General features: G+C 37.4%; 4 protein-coding genes and 1 long non-coding RNA gene across 6 annotated transcripts; 4 read left to right on the plus strand and 1 right to left on the minus strand.

The window, feature by feature from the left end:
• The first annotated feature begins 660 nt into the window (after positions 1-660).
• On the plus strand, positions 661-2,539 carry LOC130693890 (uncharacterized). Of its 2 annotated transcripts, XM_057517107.1 has the most exons (7): positions 661-775; positions 840-1,019; positions 1,078-1,395; positions 1,498-1,646; positions 1,787-1,934; positions 2,049-2,174; positions 2,244-2,539. In XM_057517107.1, exons 3-7 carry the CDS (start codon positions 1,174-1,176, stop codon positions 2,394-2,396), a joined length of 798 nt encoding a protein of 265 aa, XP_057373090.1. In that variant the 5' UTR covers positions 661-775; positions 840-1,019; positions 1,078-1,173; the 3' UTR covers positions 2,397-2,539. The 2 variants fall into 2 exon arrangements, with proteins under 2 accessions (XP_057373090.1, XP_057373089.1); XM_057517106.1 differs by having other exon boundaries at positions 662-1,019; positions 1,086-1,395.
• Positions 2,540-3,859: 1,320 nt separating this feature from the next.
• Positions 3,860-7,372, plus strand: LOC130693595 (uncharacterized; the record flags this gene model as incomplete). Its single annotated transcript, XM_059494801.1, has 15 exons — positions 3,860-4,064; positions 4,124-4,236; positions 4,331-4,440; positions 4,504-4,596; positions 4,654-4,711; positions 4,851-4,917; positions 4,990-5,120; positions 5,443-5,586; positions 5,644-5,781; positions 5,841-6,166; positions 6,226-6,400; positions 6,482-6,731; positions 6,790-6,854; positions 6,914-7,228; positions 7,289-7,372. Coding segments are annotated over exons 1-15 (2,187 nt in total), but the record flags the coding sequence as incomplete, so codon positions are not given.
• A 66-nt stretch (positions 7,373-7,438) lies between these two features.
• LOC132087804 (uncharacterized) lies at positions 7,439-8,084 on the plus strand. Its single transcript, XR_009420612.1, has 2 exons — positions 7,439-7,581; positions 7,640-8,084. It is a non-coding gene; the product is annotated as an uncharacterized LOC132087804 (long non-coding RNA).
• Position 8,085: 1 nt separating this feature from the next.
• Positions 8,086-9,396, minus strand: LOC130693598 (bis(5'-adenosyl)-triphosphatase-like). The gene is made up of 6 exons (XM_059494330.1): positions 9,328-9,396; positions 9,139-9,253; positions 8,892-9,028; positions 8,662-8,806; positions 8,415-8,590; positions 8,086-8,330 (listed from the first exon to the last, which is right to left on the minus strand). The coding sequence occupies exons 2-6, from the start codon at positions 9,236-9,238 to the stop codon at positions 8,163-8,165; spliced, it is 726 nt and encodes a 241-aa protein (XP_059350313.1). The 5' UTR covers positions 9,239-9,253; positions 9,328-9,396; the 3' UTR covers positions 8,086-8,162.
• Positions 9,397-10,697: 1,301 nt separating this feature from the next.
• LOC130693596 (uncharacterized) lies at positions 10,698-12,814 on the plus strand. The gene is made up of 7 exons (XM_057516765.2): positions 10,698-10,852; positions 10,942-11,029; positions 11,097-11,458; positions 11,528-11,752; positions 11,821-12,093; positions 12,167-12,346; positions 12,441-12,814. Exons 1-7 carry the CDS (start codon positions 10,769-10,771, stop codon positions 12,705-12,707), a joined length of 1,479 nt encoding a protein of 492 aa, XP_057372748.1. The 5' UTR covers positions 10,698-10,768; the 3' UTR covers positions 12,708-12,814.
• The last annotated feature ends 128 nt before the right edge of the window (positions 12,815-12,942 follow it).

Raw genomic sequence — 12,942 nt, forward strand, 5'->3', positions numbered from 1 at the left:
TCCCAATCGTTGGTTTGCTTACAAAAAGAAAGGTGATAAAGTATAAAACCAACAAATAATGATTTAATGAAATTATTAAGCTTGCTCATGCGGTAGTGGCAGACAACAAGGCAACAGACAAAAGGCGATCAGGGCCTCTTGGAATCAGTTCGAACAAAACACTATATAATTTTCAACTATATAATACTATATTCAACTTTCAACTATATAGTCTTTCATGTACATAGTTGAGAGAAACAACGTAGAAGGGTTGGCATAGAGAAGATCGATTCTGATTCAGAATATAGCATTAGTTTTTCGCTTAGTGGTGCACTTTCTGAATAAAAAGGAATTTAAGTGATTTTTGTTTGTTTACGGTCGCCAGTGCCATCTATCAACAGAAAAATGGAGAAAATAAGCTTCGATACTGGAAATATCAAGCAAACTAGGACAACTAAAAAACTATAAGTCGCACATAAAAACAATATTGATTTTCATGATTCTTTTGTTTTCGTCTTCTGTCAAGAAATAAAGATGTTTTGTTAAAATTTTTAAATATAAAACGAGTTTTATTATGGAAATGCGAGATGAATGTACGTGGCATGCGTAGCCTAGCGACAGATGTCGACACTATTATTCAAGGTAATCTCCATCGTCATGTTCGTCTGCAGAATGACGTAGATTTCAGTGTTTTAGCTCAAATGAGTGGAGTCAATCATATTCAGGACTAGATTCTGTATGTGACTCTTAACAACTCATTTGCGTAGACTTCTCCGTGAAAACAAGTTCGAATTCGGTGAGACGTAAAAGAGGTCGACTCTTCCTTTTCAATATTGCGTTTCTTTCGTTTAATTTCAAAGGGGCCCGTGATGTCGCAGTTTTCCACCTATTTATTGGCACAGGATAAACCCATTATTTCCACTGAAAATGTCTTAATCGAGAGCCATATTTGATGATCATGCTAATCATGTCGTCATCGAGGAAAACTCTGCTCACATAACCGATTGAGAAAGCGAACAACAACGCTTTTCAGCAACGCCGTAAGCAGTACTTGCAAGATTAAATAGAGTCGAAATAGACCATTTTTTTTGTTGAAAGGAATATAGGCGATGAACTGCAAGATTAGGTCTAACAAACTAACGTTGACGTTGAGGCTCCGATCAAGTTTTCGTATCGGATTTGTCCACTGGCGACATGATCACAATTGACAGTAAAAAGGTTTCGGCTGTAAGGTGGATTCCAGAAAAACAAATCGCTGTATCGTCTGGTGCCGGGACGATTCAGATTTTTGAACTGGATGAAAACAATTTGACAACAACACTCGTGAAAGAATTCAAACATAGAAGTAAATATGGACGTCTGGAATGGAATGAAAAGACCCACTTTTTGGCCAGTGGTGATGGTGACGGGATTAAGGTAAGTAATTTAGTTTATTGACGTAACAGAATGAAACGGAGGAGATGGTCGGTCTCGTCGTAATTACCTTATTTATTTCATTGTCTTTTTTCTTCTTGGCAGATCTGGTCCATGGATCGTGACGACCCTATTCATAGCCTGCCAATTGATGGGGAAATTTCAGGATTGGCCTGGTGTCCGTGCATAAGAAGTGGGGAAGAAGACGAAATCGAAAAGGCAAGGAAATCGGCCAAAAACTATACTCTTATTTAGTAAGTCAACTGAAACATAACGAGCTGCATTAGCACTTTTAAATTTAAACAAACACAATCATTTTGTGAATCGTTGTCCATGCCTGGTGTTACTATTGTCCGTTTTTGTATAATCTGATAGGCTTTTATTTTTCTTTTAGCGCATCGAGCGGCGTTTCTCTTTGGAATCCACTCGAAAACGAAAAAAAGCCACGACTTCTTTCTGATGGTGATACGTTCGCCTTTTCATCGGATGGTGCGTTTCTTGCAGAAGGAGGCCGTGATAAATCAATTATTTGGTCATCGGAGGTAAAAAAAACAAACAATCTGTTTACAATATCGTCGTTTTAGCCATGGTTTTAAATTAGCCCGCAATGCTATGCGCCTTACGTGAAAAAATTCTTTTTCTTTTTTTTTTTTCAGCACTGGAGACCAATTTATACTACACAATACGAATTCTTTGGTGATATAGATAATTTTTCTTGGCTTTACACTACTACTCCTGCAAACTTCTACGAGCATAAATTCATAGTCAATAACATGGACGAGGTACTATACAATTGTATCATGGCACAAAATAATTGCTAGTGAGCACCATTTTCTTCATTTTCAATATAGTCCAGCACCGTACTTGAATTCGCTTTCGAAGAAAGCAAGTTTTCTGATACAGCTAGTCAAATATTAAAAGAATCAAAAGACGAGGACGTGGGTGCCGAAAGTGAAGTCGCTAGTCCTTCAAAACGCCTAAAGGCGAGCTCGTCTTCAAAATAGAACCAAGTGAAGAAAAGTAGATCCTGCAAAAGACAACAATGCTATATTTCCGAAATAAAAAACGTTTCAGTTGCAATTTTTATCCAATGTTACTATGGCCCTTTAAACCATAGGTTGGAATTTTACATTCTGATAATTTTCAATGGGGGATGTTTCTAAAAAAACAGTCATTGATCTAACATTATCTCTCTTTCCTATCTTTTCTTTTTGTCTTTATCTTTTTTATCTTTAATTTCACTTCTTTCAGGGCCATAAGCTGAAGAAGGCAAAAGTTAATATAGTTTTATTTTTTTATCGAAAAACTACAGAGGTAATGTAAATATTATAGAGGCACTAGGTATCCATGCCAGTGAAACGGTGAGGCCGCTAAATTTGAAACTCGCATTTGATAATTATTACACTATTGTTTCATTTCCTTTTTTTTGTAGGCTTTATCAAAACTGAATCAAAAAGCTACCACTCCACTTCAACTCAAAAGGTGTCGAGCAAAAATATTTTTCTACATGGATACGGCCATACCACTTAAACTGATAAGTAAATGGTCTTGTGAAGAGGAAAAACAGGGCAAAGACTATCAACAACACGTAAGTAAACAATTCAGTTTCATTAATTTAAGGGAATTGTTATTGTTAAAACTATTTAAATTTTTGTTTTTAATGGCAGGCACTTGCCAGACTAATCTCAGCTTGTGATAAGCCTGCACGAGAGATGTCGTCCTTCTTGTACAGAACGCCTCATACTTTAGATATCTCCCGTTTAGGTATTGTTCATGTGCACACTGGTAGGTTTAAACAAATAAGCGGAAATTTGAACATGACAAAGATAAGTAAGGAACGGAAGGTGATCTTCTTCCAAAGAGGAAATGAATATTCGGTAGGTGTTGGGTAAAGGAAGGTTGGAAATTTGAGTAAGGACGGGAAAAACATTTTGTGGCTTTCCACATTTAAAAAATATTTTAAAAAACGAATGTATGACCGCTTCCTTTACTTACAGGTCCAGCTTTAAAATTTAAAGTTAGAGTTGATAATTTAACAGTTAAAGTTTTGACTTTATTCAAAATGATACTGATTTACTCGGTCGATTGGACCATAGAACATCATGAAACAATCACGCTGGGATTAAAAGCGTTTTCCGACCGTATAGCCAGCTCATGGAAATGGATTCATCACCTCCTGAAAATTGATTGTTGGCCTGGAATTAATGAGAGCTGCATTGGAAGTACTACCCTTTCAATTAAAGGTTTTTTAAATTTTTGCTTGCCGCAATTCTTGTTGGTTTTTTTATTCCTCTAGAACAATATATCATTTCGCAGAAAAGTCGAAGCAGTCAAAATCCAAAACTTACCCTTCCTCCATTATTTCTACGCGCCATTTTTCCACTTCTAGCGGGAATACTCCGAACTATGCTAGTCTCATACAGCAGTTGGATAATATTTAGCAGTGAATTGGCGCGCGCGCGACGTTATGTGCAATAATACATTCTCACGTGCTTCATACCTTTTCTTTTTGTCTCAGTAGTTAGCCAAAATCAGATCTACAGTTGAATTCGTTATGCCAGTCCCTTTTCTGTTGGGTTCCGTACCAACAAATTTAAAAAGTATTCAAGAATACCTTGATGTTGCTGCTGATTATGAAGCAACAGATGTATCTGTTAGCTATTGGAGTATGACCTTTCTAAAGCATGATCTATCATGTCGAAGGTCTATATTATTTTCTTTCTCAGGTCGCCTTATGCTCTTCAGCAAGGATTTAGTCTAGTCAAAGATAAAGAAGACCTGGAATTTTTGCTTGATCTGATGGAATGGCTTGGGGGAAGGAAAGAAGAACTGAAGTCCCTGAAGGTACGACTTCTACAAACTTCTCTAATGATGCAGTGAAATGATATTTTCTTAATTGAGGGTAAATTAAGTGCATTCATATTCATTGTGGTTTCAGACAGTATGTGACCTAGTTGAGGCTCAACTTCATGTTGAAAATGTTGCTGATAATCTTTTAACCTGGGCTGAAAGTGGATTCCAGCTACTCCCCATTAATCGGTTCAACAAGTAAGATAAATATTAGATTTCCCATCACATGCTTAAAAGAAACGTTTACTAATGCATTTACAGAATTGTTGGTGGGGCATTCTTAATTGCTAAAATATTGCTGGATGTGTGCTCAATCTTTGGCGAGCTAACCAATGAAATGGCCAAAAAGAAAAAGTACTTCTTTTAAATTTAATCAATTGTGTCAATTTAAAAATATGTTTGTCTTTGTAGATACGTCAGTTTACACACTGTCGACATGAAGAATTGCACAACTCTGTCCTGCACTGAGGTAAAAAAAAATGTTTATTTAATCTTATGAAAGAGGGTGTTTCATATTCTTTGGACATATTCTTGGATGTCTCATCATTTCTGTGTGGAGTGCATAGATAATGTAATGTAAATCGTGAATGTCACAATTTTGATTCTAGACGATGCCTAACGTATTGTCAACATTGAAGCACAAATCTGACCCCCATCCCGTTATTTCAGAAATAAGTAAGTAAAATCCAAAACTTGTAATTATACATGAATGACAAGTTATAAATCGAAATTGATGCACTTCCACAGATGACCTGAATACCGATACAAAAAAGTTATATGACCGAATCTTTCTGTTGAATTTGAGGAATCAACCGTCATCTATGAAGCAACCCCTAGGATTTCTTACCCAGGAAGTTTTGCGTATTGGACATAGTGAGGTATTATTTGCCTTAGCTTTTTACAATTCAATGCGAAAGAAACGTTAACTAGCGATTCCATTGTAGTAAATTTTTATTTATATCAAAACAGGATGTTTCTAAAAAAAAAAAAGGCCATTGATCTAACACTTTCTCTGTCTGCCATCTTTTCTCTTTGTTTTGATCTTTCAACTTTCATTTCCCTTCATTCAGGGCCATAAGCTGAGGCCGGCAAAAGTTCATATTATTATTTTTTTTTGTTTTGTTTTATCTCTGAAATTGTAACTATTTTTGTAAACAATGTATGAAACGTATTTTCCACCTCTTGCTAAATATTTTACAGGCACCCAAAATGAGATACCTTGACTACGATTCATTAGTCATACGGAAACGGTCAGAAGATGATATTCGTAAACGACAGAATAGCGCAAATTCAAATACCCAAAAAGAAAATAGGTTAACGAATGTGCCTGATAGCCCAGTAAATGTAAGAATTCAATCATTTTAACTTCCTATCGAATATATCTACCATGTTGGTTTCCAGGTTGCCTTGAAGAAGTTCATCGAGCTGCTGAATGAGCTGAATCCATCAACGTGGAAAAAGCTATTACCAATGATCAAAGCTTCCAGAATTAACAGTGCAAAACGATTGTCGGAAATCACCAACTTAATTTTTGACAAGGTATTGCTTGCCTTGCGAGAACGTTATTGAGGGGAAATCACTACCAAATTAACTACTAGGCTATTGAGAATCCGAATTTGTTGTCCGTTTATGCAAAACTTTGTCGAGTCTTGTGGTTCCGAAAAGTTCCTTGTGCCTCAAGTCCAAGTGGAACATTATACTTTCGTACCATGATGCTGGCCCGTGTCCTGAAAGAATTTGAAAAGGCGAAAACAAATACCATCGGAGCCAAAACCGAAAAGGAGGAAATAAAAAAAGCCGAAACAGTACAATCCAATTCTATCGACGATCCCCAAGAAAACCAAAGAATTAACAGCATTTTCAAGGAAACGAAAAAGGGGGAATTAGAAAAAAATGGAAGGAAAGACACTTTTGCCAACATTAAGTAAAGAAACTTTAACATTGGAATATTATTCATCTTCTTGATATTTATAATTGTTCCAGGTTTATAGCAGAATTGTTCAAAGTGAAACTAGTTGCTATCCACGTTATAAATGAGTGTATAGTTTGGTTATTGAGCCAAAATGAAGACGAGAGCGCGCTGGAATGCCTCTGTTCCGTCCTGGTTGCCATCGGTAAGGAACTGGAAACCCCTAATGAAAGACCAACAGCGAATCCGGTACCTTCAAACATGGAATTAGCTATACTTTTGATTTACCCTTTGAAATGAATAATATTATTTTTTTCCTTCGCGATACAGAAATATTCGGAAGCTATATCTTCCTATTACCATACTTTGGAAGCCATCCTAGATAAAAACGTGATATCAGACCGTGTGCGTGCCTTGGTTCGAGATGTCATTGATATGCGCAATAGCGGATGGCTGTCTCGTCATGAAAACAGTTTAATCAAAATCGAGCAAGATCCCAATGAGTCCGAAGAGCAAGGCTTGATAACGGATCTGTCTTTCGAAAAACCTTCCAATTTCATTGATGATTTGTCTCATAAAGGTGAAGATCAAATACGATAATCCTTTAAATCAATTAACTGAAGATCTTCCTTTTTCAGGCAATATCCTCCAAAATGGCGAAGGAGTTGAACATACCAAGCAGGAAATCGGACAGATACTTGAAGTACTCACTAAATTTTCCAGGTTATCTAGAAATTGACTAAATAAACAAATTTCTTGCAGACACTGGAAGCTTATCATAAACCGGCCGCTTCAGTTGAAGCTGATGAAACATCTTGCTCTTTGCTACAAGAAGCCGCTACCCTGTCCGGCATCGAAATCTTATTTGACGACAGAGAAACTCGAGGCGGTGAGTTGAATGGTGGCCATAAACGACAAAATGACACTGCGAGTCTGGAAGCCATGAAAACATGCGGTGATGTTTCGTGTGAAAGTCCAACTGAGAAATTGAGCACCAACGCTTTTCAGCAACGCCTGAAACAATACTTTCAAGAGGAAAATAAGTCTACTACCGATGAAATTTGCATTTGGATTCAGGTATCATTTATTTAGTTTGCTACGACCATGGAAACTAATTTTTATTGGTCTATTTTTTAGAAAGAATATGTTGGTGAAATTGATTCTACTTTCATCCGTGCATTGATGACCTGCATTATAGAGACATCCATCGAAGGCAACTTGTTTTTGAACCTATTCAGTTTAAATTACGCCCTTGTTGTTACGATGAATTTCATTGCATGCAGGAAGCGGAGTGGATAGTAAATTGATCCACGCTGTTTTTAAGCAAAGGGTGGAGGTATTGCATCGTTACGTTGACAAATGTAATGACCGTGAACTTCAAGTACTCCCCGTACTCCAGTCATTACTCGGAAAATGTCAACACCCTGAAGGTGATAGAATTTTTTTTGTTCCACTACGTGTGAATCTGAGGTAACTGTTTTGTTTTAGATTTGATTCGTGATGTCTTTGAGATATTCTGTAATGGTGAAGTAATCTCTGAGTAGTCCGTTCAGTCTTGGGTGTTTGAATGGAATCCTAGCTCATTGGAAGAGAATTAAGATAACTTGGATATGAGGTTCCTGTTTTGGTTCAGCGAGTTAGTTATCGACACTGAACAGGCTCTTGACTGAAAAACATTGGAATGTGATGGAAGGCACATTTTTCGTTTTTAAGTGCTAAAAAAAAAGTTGCCCGTGCGTGCAGCTTTTTGTTTTGTTTTAAGAATATTTTTGCAACTACTGTTTCGCATGCTCCCTTAACCATTTAACCTAGCATGTCCGTTCGTTCTTACTTTTTATATTTTCAAGCATTAACACATATAATAATTGTCGAAATAGACCATTTTTTTGTTGAAAGAAATATAGGCGATCAACTGCAAGACTACGTCTAACAACTAACGATGGCTAAATCGTTTCATTAGAGACAGCTGCCTTTCTACAGCTACAGCAAGTCAACCATTGAATTGTTGAAATTAAAGTGACTGAAAAAATTGACGAAGTTCATCGGCTTCTTTCTTCATTTCCTCTTTCGTACGCCAGCCGGCGGAGGGTTCCTCATCGCGTTTATTCAGCTCGTCGTAGACTTCGTCGTTTACCTTGAAGTCATTTGGCCGTCGAGGCATGATATGAACGTGCACGTGCTGTGATCATCGGTAGATGAAATTCGAAGGAAACAAGACGCATTAGAAAGGTAATTAAAAACTTAAGTTGTAGTTTTTTCTAACTTGAATGCTTTGTCCAGCATCTGGTCCATCTTGCACGGCGATCATGGAGGAAGAAACCCCGTGGAAAAGTTCCATGCCACGTTGAACGTGTTGTGCGGTTAAAAATAAATCTGCTAGCTCTTCCGGCTGCATGTCGAGGATACGTTTAGTTGATTTTAATGGCATCACCAGTACGTCTGAATTGAAATTAAAAGGTATGTTAATCAAAAAAAAATAATTCCATGAAAAATATTGTAAACATTCTTACGTCCTGGAACGACACATTTTGGTTTAACAAATGCTACAGAATATTTGCTTTGATAGAAGATTGCCCATCCGTGAATGTTTGCCTGGCCGAACGTGAATGTAGCCTCGTCTTCCGGCAGTGGCAAGGCAGGTGATAGAGGTAAACACTGTCCAATGTTTTATCAAGAATAATGTGGTTATTTCATACGATATTGTATTTTATTTATTTGCAGAATTTTTAGGAAAACTCACAATGACGTTCTCGTTTTTGCCGATTATATGGGCCTTTCGTGCAGTAGTATAATCGGGTACGATCGCTCGTTCGAGACGATGCCCTGGATGGCCGACAACATTGCCATGAAGGCCCAGGTCATGCCCATCTCTAAAATCTAAGCAAGTAATGTTAGTTTTATCTTAATATTTTTTCCTTCTTCAGGGTGCCACTGTTTCAGACGTTCTGGCAGAACTATTTACTGGTATTCAGAAGTAACATTTTTACCTCCATCGTGTTGGCCAAATCGTCCAATAACAGGACTGGAGCATAGAAGCAGAACAACCACTGAAAAGAAGGCTGCTGCCAATTGATGATGGTGAGACATTTTTTCTTTAATTCGCTGTGTATAACACAAAATCTAGATTAAAGAAGTAATTTTGAATAACTTAAAACAATAAGAAGGGCATAATTTACCGGTATAGATGGGTCGTCGTTTGATCGAATTTTTAGCAGTTCTTGATGAGCAAAGGCACACAAGTGAGATTGGCTTTTGCTCTTGTTGTTGGCTGTTATATACCCCGTGAATACATCGAATTACCTACGGGTATCACGTGGCTTCAATGCCCAAAAAGACACTATGCTTGTGATCAAAGATAGCCAATTATGTTCTTTTAAATTAAATTTTCCAGTGGGGAAAACCGTCCGCGTTACACATACAGTGTTCAGGTTTTCAATTTAGGAAAAACCCGAGATCGTGTTTTCAACTTTCAATTGGAGATTCGCTTGGCTTGGGAAATCTATGCTGGCACATGTATGGAAGTGAGAGCGGATCCCACTTAATGTGTTTTCTTTTTTTACCAATTAAAGTTGGTTGTTAAGCCGTGGCGACAAGTTCAGCCAATATCGTTATCTTCGAGACCCAAGATTCGAAAAAATAGAAGCATACCTATGGTTCTTTGGCATTCTAAACTTACGCAACCCAGCCGCGTTCGGATCACATTAAGCTTTTGATAATTATCCTTATTTTCCTTAAATTTTGCAAAACAATGTTTTGTTTGATCTTTTGTTTATTCGACATTTTATTTCTTATTTTACAGGTGAATATTCTTATTATCCTTTGTGCCATTCTAGATTTCGCTCAAATATTGGAACTATGCCAAACTTACCTGTAAGGCCGTTCATTGCAGCAGACCATTAATGTCCGTCTAATATGGAGCAGTTCCTACAAACCAAAATTGAACGGGTCAAAATTCGAATTATTCGTCACAATCTTTCTAAAAAAATTAGATTATTATGGGTAAAACTCTTTTTCGATCATCTATTTTTATTAATTAAAGTGCTTCTAATTTTACAATAAAATTATTTGTATCTTTCTCCAGGTGACCGCCAAAATTCGTTGTTGCACAACTTCCAGCACGTACTTAACTGGTTGGATGCCCACCATTCACTAAACTAATTTACCTCATCTCATTTACATGTGCCTCTGTAAACGAGTACGTATGCGTAAATTGATGTGACGAATATCTGTCCAAATCGGAATTCCGGGGGAAAAGAGACGCATGTGGTCGCTAAAGCTGTGTGTGCCATCTTTTCGGTTCTTTTGACCGTCGTCACATTTCAGGTAAATCCTTTGCCAATTTCCACAGCTATGTACACACTACGATCACCAAATGTATTGATTTTGCTTAATTTTCCGTAGGTGTATCCATCTGAGTAAATAAGACTATTCTAATTTACTCAGGATATTAATGTACACATCGAAAACGTGGCAACTGCCTATTGGTTGGAAGGCCGATGTCATAGTTTTTTGCGTCGTTAGATTTCCGGAGAGGCGTATATAAAAAAGCTAGCCTGTTTAAGCGTGATAGCACAACTCTTCTAGTCTATCCGTAGATTAGCAGCTCGTTGTACAAAAATGAAGGTTACATTTATTTTGTTTGCGTTTTTTATGCTAGCCTGTCACGTTGCGCAGAGTCATCAAACAACGGAAAACCAAGCGGTGAGGCCATCAATTTTATCGATTTATTTTTATTATTATTTGAAATCATTTATATTTGCAATTTCAATCGTTTAAATGGTCTTATAAAGCCAATTAGGAAAAGAATACCTGCTGAACGTCAAGCATCCAACCCTTCGTGTGAGCAAGGATCGCCCCTAAAGTTCGTACCTTTTGATGGTAAGACTGAAACCTTAACCATAGTTTAAACGAACTCTTTAAGAACTATTGTCCTATCCATAAACAGGAAAAACTTTATTGGCCAATCCCGAGAGAGGTTACTATCATCACCATCATATTAAATTGTTATCGCACAAACCCATCAGCCAAGAGAATATTAAAAAATGGGCGAAAGAGGGCATCACTCTAGCTTTGATGATTTTCGACATCGAGCCATTCGTGAAGAAAGACTTTACTGATGAGGCTTTGAAAAAAATGAAGCTCGATTTCAGTACGCTGCGCAAGGCTGGTATGAAGGGCATTGTGCGATTCAGCTACAATCAGACGAACATTAAAGGCAACCCCGACAACCACGATTTCCCCAAAACGACCGATGCAGAAAAACCTCAACTTTTGAAGCACATTAAGCAGCTGGAAAAGGTTTTCAAGGTATGTATGAAAAGCTGATAAAAATTTAAAAGTTGTCTATTAGTTAGTAAATATTTTTTTTATTGAAAGGAAAACGTTGATGTCATAAACGTCGTCCAACTTGGACTTATTGGACACTGGGGCGAATGGTATTATTCGAGAAATTATGCAACAGAAGTGAAGAAGGATGGTCGGAAGGAAGGTTGGAAGGCGAACGAAAAACAGCAAAAAGATCGTAAAGATATAGTTCAAGCTATGATGAAAGCTGTCCCAAAAAATCGGATGCTTCAGATCCGCTATCCAGCAGCAAAACAGGTAAGACATTTTCATTGCTTTTATTGTTTATTAGCACCTAATTAAACGATTCCTTAAATTTTCATTAGAAAATATACGGCAAGGCTAATACGAAACCAGACTATGATAGGTCTACGGAACCTTCGCGTCTGGGTATCCATAATGACTGTTTCTTAGCAGACGAAACAGATACAGGTACATTCGCAGATGAATCGGAGAGAAAGTGGCTGGAAGAAGAAGGTCTCAGCGTCATGGTGGGTGGGGAATCGTGCGTAAAAAGTCCCAATACAGGATGCTCCAATGCAAAAAAACAAATCGAAAAACAGCGTTTTACTTACCTGAATACTGATTTCAACGAAGACGTAGGACAACCGTACAAACATACAACAGCGAAAAGAATAATAAAATCTTTGTTTTCATTCCTTCAAAATTTAGGTCATCAAAGATTGGGTTAAGAATAAATGCTATAACGATATAGGCAACAGAATGGGTTATCGCTTCGAATTCGTTGGAGGGAAATTACAATCGACAGTGAAGAAAGGAGGCAGTTTCTGTGCCTCCCTCAAAATTAAAAATACGGGTGTGGCACCTCTTTACAATGCCCGCCCTGTTGAGGTTGGATCATTTTTTATTTCTCAGACTGTTCGACAGTTTCTGTTGCTATTGTGACGTTTTGGTAAATTTGAATTTGTTTCATGTTTTTTTTTAGGTCATTTTGAGAAATGGAAACAAGAAATCTGGGCCCATTCGCCAATCAAGCATTGATCCCCGTAAATTTGCGCCTGGCAAAGAGACGACAATTAATTTGAACGTCCAGGTTCCTTCTGATATTGCTCCGGGCAAATACGAAGTCATTTTAAATTTACCTGATGAATCACTAAAGGATCCAAAGTACAGTATCCTCTTTGCTAATGGTGGGAAAGTCCAAGTCGAAAAGGAACGCTTTAATGTAATTGGTCAAATAACCATCCAGTAGGCTACAAAACCCAACTGTGTATGGGTTCCTCTATTATCTTAATCATGAAATAGTTGTGGAGGTGAAATAATATTGCAAGTAGAAATATAATTCAGCTTTCAAGCAAATTCAAGAGTGTGGGTTTGTTGGTTTTTTTATTCTTCTGGAACAGTGTATCATTGGTGATGATTCGCAGAAAAAGTCGATGGAGTCAAAAGCCAAAACTTACCCTTCCTCCATTATTGCTACGCGCTAT

This window comes from Daphnia carinata, chromosome 3 (genome assembly GCF_022539665.2).
Source record: "Daphnia carinata strain CSIRO-1 chromosome 3, CSIRO_AGI_Dcar_HiC_V3, whole genome shotgun sequence".
NCBI classification, from domain to species: Eukaryota; Metazoa; Arthropoda; class Branchiopoda; order Diplostraca; family Daphniidae; genus Daphnia; species Daphnia carinata.

Excerpts from the sequence above, each read along its gene's own strand:
- LOC130693890 (XM_057517107.1), top strand. The coding sequence starts at position 1,174 with ATGATCACAATTGACAGTAAAAAGGTTTCGGCTGTAAGGTGGATTCCA. Across the intron at positions 1,647-1,786 it reads AAAAACTATACTCTTATTTA|CGCATCGAGCGGCGTTTCTC; the intron begins GTAAGTCAACTG and ends TTTTTCTTTTAG. Across the intron at positions 1,935-2,048 it reads CAATTATTTGGTCATCGGAG|CACTGGAGACCAATTTATAC; the intron begins GTAAAAAAAACA and ends TTTTTTTTTCAG.
- LOC130693598 (XM_059494330.1), bottom strand. The coding sequence starts at position 9,238 with ATGTCTCACCATCATCAATTGGCAGCAGCCTTCTTTTCAGTGGTTGTT. Across the intron at positions 9,029-9,138 it reads ATTTGGCCAACACGATGGAG|ATTTTAGAGATGGGCATGAC; the intron begins GTAAAAATGTTA and ends TTACTTGCTTAG. Across the intron at positions 8,331-8,414 it reads ATGCTGGACAAAGCATTCAA|CACGTGCACGTTCATATCAT; the intron begins GTTAGAAAAAAC and ends CGATGATCACAG.
- LOC130693596 (XM_057516765.2), top strand. The coding sequence starts at position 10,769 with ATGAAGGTTACATTTATTTTGTTTGCGTTTTTTATGCTAGCCTGTCAC. Across the intron at positions 11,459-11,527 it reads AGCTGGAAAAGGTTTTCAAG|GAAAACGTTGATGTCATAAA; the intron begins GTATGTATGAAA and ends TTTTATTGAAAG. Across the intron at positions 12,094-12,166 it reads ATACTGATTTCAACGAAGAC|GTCATCAAAGATTGGGTTAA; the intron begins GTAGGACAACCG and ends TTCAAAATTTAG.